The following is a 7,374-nucleotide window of genomic DNA, read 5'->3' on the forward strand; positions in this document are numbered from 1 at the left end:
ATATATATCATCCCCGCAATATAAAAACATTTAAAACAATTTTGAAATGTGCAATAACCCAATTAATTTTTAAACATTCTGTGTATTTTTAAACTTGCCATAATTTCTTCCTTTAGTATATATTACGCGAAAAACGAACCATCCTGAATTAATCCTCCATATCTTTTAACTGACTAAATAGGATTGTTATAATTTTTTAAATTACTGATTTTTACCCTTTTCTCATTGTTCTCCATTTCTCCTTGCGAGTGCCTCATTTGGGACATGATCTAGGATTGTATTTTACGTTTTCCTTATTGTCGTTTGCAATAAAGTGATATTTAATAAATACCATAATTATATATTAAATTACCTCTTGAAATCTTTATTATTTAGTACTAGAGTTGTTAGTTAAAGAGTTTCTTGATCTGTTAGAATTGCACTTAATGGTACGAAGCCTGCCTGGTTTACAGTGGGAGTACTGTATGTGTAGTTCAGTGGGTGAGACAAGTATACATAATTTGATTCATTTTATTAATTATTTTACAATCTCGTATACATGTAATGCTGCCCTCGCTCTACCCAAATTGTTTCAAAACTTTAGTCGTGAACAATGGACCTTTCCAGCCAAGCCCCGCCCCTTGGATACTATTGCTAAGGTCCAACAAAAAGACAGCAGCGTTAAATCATACGTAAACACATGCGTTTGCGGGACAACACATGTGCTTGTTAGACGCGTGCGTAATGGCCCTGTTCTGATTGGTTATTTACTTTAGTTTGATTGGCACTCCGGAAAGGTCCATCATTACGGATCTATTACTGACGCATATATTATACTGTTAGCGCTTGCATAATTTTCAGATTCGTTGTTAAAACAATCTATGGAAGTAAAGTAGATAAGATCGTTTCTAGATGTGCAGGCCACACCCGTCTGCTGACGTAGGCCGGTAGCTGGCAAGCTTGCATCGTTCTGTTTGTTAGTTTTATTCGGACATCCTCTCTTCTTAATGATAAAGCAACAACTCACGATAAGTAACACAATACAAACCGCCGAAGCAGCTGCAGCGATGACGATAATGTTTGTGTCGGAATCTGTGTGTGGTTGAAAAATAATCAAAATTAATGTTTGTATCGCGAATTTCATTCAAAAAAAGTAGGAAAAGAAAGTGGTTGGTCCCGGTTACCATGTCTATACTGATATAGGCCTAGAAAGACAAGGTACAAAATTATGTACTGCCCGATAATAAGACTGTCGCTGATTAGTAGCAAGATTCACATGCATTTGTGTCTGAATTGCAGTTTAGACCGAGGGTCGACTTCCATGCTAGGTATTAAGACGATCGTTTTAAGTACACTGAAAATCATGTTCACTTACTATTCATGGTATTCGATGACGATGTAGGTTGTTCCCCGCAATTTTGAAGAATATCTTTACATTCTGAATCACACATTTCGCAAACTGCGCTACTCGAACAACTGTAATTTGAAAAGATATAAAATAAGAATACTACCGTACTTATAACAAAGGCTTATAATTTAAAATAGTATCATGCCCGATATTTAATTTAAATATCTTTTTCAATCATTCTTTATTGATATTCGGATACGAAATGTACAAAAGAAAACATTTACAAAAACCAGGACGCAGCCTGATTTAACATGCTTTACGCAGGCAAAAGGCAATTCAAAAGCAAGAAACAAGCACAAAAGAGAAACATTAAAATTTAATATTTAAAAATGATCATTCAAAATTTAGGTTTAACAATTATTTACAAATTAATTATTCAAGATTAGAATTTACAGTTAAGCCGTTATTATTTATAAAGAAAAAAAAATAAATAGATTTTACATTTTAATTACAAATTTCTTATTCAAAATTTAGATTTACAATTTAATTTACAAGATTATTTATTCAAAATTAGATTTTTTTTTACAATTTTTGCCATTATTATCCAAATCACGACCTCGTTCATCTATGGCAGATCCTCGAATTTTCCCAGACATTTGAGTGTCTTGATCTTATTTAATTTAATAATCACCATCCTGTCATCATCATATTATCATCATCAACTTCATCATCATACTATCGTATAGGTATGGGTATATTATATTATATATATTTATATAAATGTATATGTATATATATTATATTATATTATATTATATATATATATATATATATATATATATATATATATCATTAAATAATTAATGTATATGTTCCATACCTTGATGGAGACTTTGAACTGCAGTCAGTTTGGATGCATGGTTGAAGACCTTCTGTTGATGGCGCATCGTCATCAGAAGGAACGACAAATAACGGCGGAGTGCATGATGGGATACTATCCTGATCAACGTCATATTCAAAATCACAATAATCAAACAATTTTTCATCTTCGGCACAAGGACATTCACAAGTATAAGCGTCCTCCGATACACAGTTCACCTGAAACGTAACTACATGTATTGTTTTAAACTATATTTTAATTACACAGTATTAATTTAAAAATCATCACACCTGCCCGTAGGATTACCTTGTATCTTTTCATTACCATCGTCATCGTGAAACAACTTCAAAACTATCGGCAACGGATCTTTGATTTACTGAGCCACTGTTCTAGTAAGTGATTTACATCTCATGAAATATTCTTTTTTAAGTAAACACCAAAACTTTCAGTCATTAAGCGCATTAATTTTGTTTTACGCTATAAATTTTAAATGATTGTCATTAAGCCTACCGGTATATAATAACAATTATTAATTTAAATCAAATTTTTAGTAGAATGCTTACTTACCCTCGAGCAATAACAGTTGAAGTTGCAACTCAGTTGAGTAGAAATAATAACGAAAACAGCATTTGTGTTTGGGATGAATTGTATTCGGTACTGAATACATCCAGAAGTTGCTAACTTGTCGATAACACCGCCCTCTATCTCAACAACCTATAAAGTAATTATGTACAACACTTTTATGGATGAGCGTTTGGCCAGATTAATGTTCCTGCTTCTTGCGATAAAAACAGGCCAGCGTCACGTTTTAATTCGAGTCAGATCGCTCTGCTCCTCGAATACACGCTATCGCCGACAGCTTTCGGTGATGCTGATTGGTCGGTCAAATCGGGGAGCATTCTCTGGTTGCGTCGGGGACTGCTACGCAGTACAACGATTGCCCTGAAAATGCTGTAGCGACAGTGTAGCGATTGTATGGAAACCAAGCTTTACATGACCGTTAATCTTAGCTTCCCATACAATCGCTACACGCTCGCTGACAACTTTCAGTGTGAGCGATCGGATTGGTTGGTCGAATCGGGAGCATTCCCGATTGCGTCCAGAACTGCTATGCAGCAACAGTGTGCGATTGTATGGAAACCACGCTAAAGGCAGAGAAGGGAATAACGTATCCGTCACATTTCAGTAAGCACTGGCGTTGCACTGTGGCAACCCCGGGTTCCCAGTTTTCAAATAATAATAATAATAATAATAAATAACAACAACAACAACAACAATAACAATAATAATAATAATAATAATAATAATAATAATAATAATAATAATAATAATAATAATAATAATAATAATAATTGTAATATTTTCATCCAATATCATTATTCTACAGACATCTTTACCTCATAATAATATTGTCTTTTTATATCTTGGTAATTAATGCACGCTTTGCGCACCATAATATCATCATCAATCAGCTCTTTTGAGAATAGCATTTCTTCTTCAGTGACGTGCCTTCTTTGAAAGTTCGATTTTGAAGATGAACCAGACAAAATGGCACCATGAGCCAATAGATATCCACTACGGTCCATCACGAAACAACTGCAGTAATAACAATACAAAAACAATAATGAAGTTTACAAATTTAACTGATAATCATTGACCTATTGATGTGCTTAATCCCCCTTAATCAAAACGGCAGTAGCGCCGATATCTTTTTCATATAAATAATTATATCTCAACATGTTAGTACTTACTTGTACTTCTGCTGGCACTCTGGATAGACATCTATTATCTGATTATAAAAGAAATCAACTGTCACATCCATTCCCATTACACCGAAAACGTTAGACGAAGCCCTTAAAGAACCGGTAAGTGTTTATTATCAATAAAATAATGAATTTAATATAAATTATAATATAAAAACAATACCAACTATATTACTATGTATAGGGCTATTATTATGTTTGCTTTTAGTACGGTATTTTTACTTGTAAGTTGGCCTATGCCTGGCTTTTGGGTTCCTGCATTACCTGTAAGTGATGGCTTTGCTGAGAGTAAGTGTTGGCTTGGAAGACGACTCGAATAGATTGGCAGTTGCCGTGGTGATGATAATTGAGTCTTTATTACGCACTGCTTGAGCAAACCTGCAATTAATACAAAAAATCATAACTTTGCATAAAGCCGTGTGCGATATGTTTGTAACCAAGGGTCGATGTGATTGATTTATCGATCGATTATTTATTTTAAATCAATCGATCAATCAATCAATCAATCAAAGCTGTGTGTCGTGTGAATGTGACATATTTGTATCCAAGGGCCGATGTGATTCATTTATCGATCCATCCATAAATCGCTCGATCGATCGTTCATTTTGAATCTGGAATCAATCAATCAATTGATTAAGTACACAATCGCTACCATCACATACCACTGTTCAACAGTATAATCTCGATTCTTGTTCATTTTAAATCCGGGATAAAATCTCATGACGCCGTCAGTTGTGCCAATGTAACGAACCAAAACGTCGTGCTCGTCCGTTTCTTTCAACCACATTTTGTCTATAGAGGTTGTGACTACAACACCATCTCTGATGCCAGAATATATATATATATTATATACATATATATACATACATACATATATATATATATACATATATATAATATACATATATACATATATATATGTATATATACATATATATATAAAACATTATAGATGATGGGGTTGATATTGATATTGAGAATTATGAAGGTGAATGATGATAAAGTAAAGTTATCTGTAAGTCTAAGTGACGTCAGCAGACCTACTTTGAATATATTTTGACGACTAGCATCATTGTCGTTCATGTAAGCTGAGTAAGCCTGCACTAGGTCCGATGTCTCTTGCTCGGCTAAATAATTCGTAGGCTCCACAAAGGCATCTGAGTTCAGGTATATAGCACTTGAGCCTGTAAATATTATGTTACATTAATGACATTAATAACATTGAGGATGATAATAGTCGCTAGGGGGATATTGAGAGATATACAATATAAATTATTATTATTATTATTATTATTATTATTATTATTATTATTATTATTATTATCATAATTATTATTATTATTATTATTGTTGTTGTTATTGTTGTTGTTATTATTATTATTATTACCATTTATAATTTCATATTTGTCAAAGATATTCCACCATACTCATAATTTAATTTAATAAACGTGTTTAAGTAACAAACTCACTGGTAATTGCGTAATTCCCAATATGATTGCAAATTGTTACTCCAGAGGGCGTCCATAAGTCGATCCGATGATATATAAAAGGGTGACCTAATATAAAAACATTATACAGTACCAGAAAACAATGCAGATTGTGAATATTTTGAGTGAAAGTTGCTTTACAAATTTAAGTGGAGGAAGGGGTCTATTAGGTGTATATAGATCAACTGAATATTGACGTCGTTCGACTCAAATATGAAGAAAAGTTTTTTGTATAATTATTTACCGACTACTTCTTGTTTCTTCAGTTGAGCTTTACCCTCTTCCTCGACGAAGGCCAATACCACGATAATTGATGTTTCTTCAATCTATAACAAAATCAATAATAAAATAGTTTCGGTACACCCTACACCATGTGTAAGAATATGGTTTTATGATGTATCGACGTCTGAGGATAATCTATGCATTGGATGTACCGCATTTGTATGTTTGTGCCACCGATCTTAAGGTGTTAATGAATACGAATTATTCCAAATTTCCTCCAATCTTTGTAGGATTAGTTGTACTATTACTTAGATATAGGCATATTAGGTAGTTTTCGCCTCACAACGTTAACATTGACGTTAACGGATGACGTCATAATTTATTCATCTTGCGTTGCGGAGTACGTTATTAGGCAGTTTTCGCCGCTTGACGTTAATCTTAACGTTAACGGATGACGTCATAATTTATTCATCTTGCGTTGCGCGGAGTAGGCCTACGTTAATTTCAGTATTTGACGGGCTCGACGTACGTTAGTTACGGGTTTGTGCATGCGTATTTCGATTTGTTTACAAAAAGGGGCGGAGCTATCGCGTAGCATGTTGGGTACTAACCTAATGCTGAAATACCTCTACACAGTTCACAAACAATGTCTCTCTTTAGTTTAGTCAACGCATGTACATATATTGCCAATACCAAATAGGCCTATATAGATTCTAATGCATTTAAATCATTAAGTATTAATTAATTATTCGCTAGCTTACCTGTCTCCAGTAGTATGTAGTGGAGACGGATACAATCGTTACCCCTTCACCAAACGTGTCCCCACGGGCTATAATTTTGTCAGCCACGAATATCCGCTTTCCTTCACCGCCACTGTAGTTATAAAATATGCACAATATAATAATATATACGTAAACCATTAATATTCATAGAAACGGTAATGTATGTTGGTTAATATTCACCTGACGGCGTCCTTGTAAACATATTCTTCAAATTCTGGCGCCCTCTCTAGTGTTGTAATGTGAACGTATATTGAAAAGTCATTGGTCACAGCCTGCGGTAAGGGTAACAGGGGGTGACTCAGAGTACGACCTGGAATTAAATATGTTATTAATTTATCGGTAAGACAATTCAGACACTTAGAGCGAGGCACCATCATGATCGTGTAAGTACAGTAACATCATCATTTGAACACTATTCCCCTGCCCTGTCCTTCCCATTGTCACATATATCGCGAACTTCACGGAAGATCGAACCATTTCCATCGGCCTAGATAATAGGCCTACCATGCTACACCTAATTGACTCCATTTATAAGTGATGTTAATTCTATATACTGTAATAATCAATTTAATCTAACTTTTATAATACAAACCGCAGTTTTTGTGAATTGTGTTATAAGAAGTGTTCGGTTCAACATACCTTGAGCAGAATCTGTTGAAGAAATCGAATGATATCTCATTATTATTATTATTGTTGTTATTCAGACAATTGTCTATAAACCAAACAAATATGTATACAAAATACGTACAGTTCTATTTTTAGGCTTACTACACAAACAAATGTATAGATGAAAGGCCTACACGATTATACTAAAGGTACTTAGGATTATGCTTGGTTTCGTTTTGAAAAAAAAAAGTAATTTTGCCAGGAATGAACAAGGGACATCGAAATTTAAGTGTGAGCTACATATTAT

At 33.8% G+C, this 7,374-nt stretch overlaps 2 protein-coding genes across 2 annotated transcripts in view; both read right to left on the bottom strand.

The window, feature by feature from the left end:
- Window positions 1-6: 6 nt before the first annotated feature.
- LOC117111938 (VWFA and cache domain-containing protein 1-like) lies at window positions 7-4,796 on the bottom strand. The gene is made up of 8 exons (XM_033254989.1): window positions 4,633-4,796; window positions 4,235-4,348; window positions 3,959-4,060; window positions 3,605-3,803; window positions 2,775-2,921; window positions 2,208-2,425; window positions 1,355-1,455; window positions 7-1,071 (listed from the first exon to the last, which is right to left on the bottom strand). The coding sequence occupies exons 1-8, from the start codon at window positions 4,755-4,757 to the stop codon at window positions 785-787; spliced, it is 1,293 nt and encodes a 430-aa protein (XP_033110880.1). The 5' UTR covers window positions 4,758-4,796; the 3' UTR covers window positions 7-784.
- The window catches only part of LOC117112425 (VWFA and cache domain-containing protein 1-like), a 10,545-nt gene continuing 7,948 nt past the window's right edge, over window positions 4,778-7,374 (bottom strand). Inside the window, exons 12-18 of the mRNA XM_033255505.1 lie at window positions 7,101-7,112; window positions 6,642-6,771; window positions 6,441-6,552; window positions 5,702-5,783; window positions 5,440-5,526; window positions 5,011-5,154; window positions 4,778-4,791 (exon numbers count right to left, since the gene is read on the bottom strand). Of these exons, the coding sequence (XP_033111396.1) occupies window positions 4,778-4,791; window positions 5,011-5,154; window positions 5,440-5,526; window positions 5,702-5,783; window positions 6,441-6,552; window positions 6,642-6,771; window positions 7,101-7,112 (581 nt within the window). The remainder of the gene's footprint in view (window positions 4,792-5,010; window positions 5,155-5,439; window positions 5,527-5,701; window positions 5,784-6,440; window positions 6,553-6,641; window positions 6,772-7,100; window positions 7,113-7,374) is intronic.

This window comes from Anneissia japonica, unplaced genomic scaffold, assembly GCF_011630105.1.
Source record: "Anneissia japonica isolate Jap-2015-1 unplaced genomic scaffold, ASM1163010v1 scaffold288117_len521816_cov214, whole genome shotgun sequence".
Lineage (NCBI taxonomy): Eukaryota > Metazoa > Echinodermata > Crinoidea > Comatulida > Comatulidae > Anneissia > Anneissia japonica.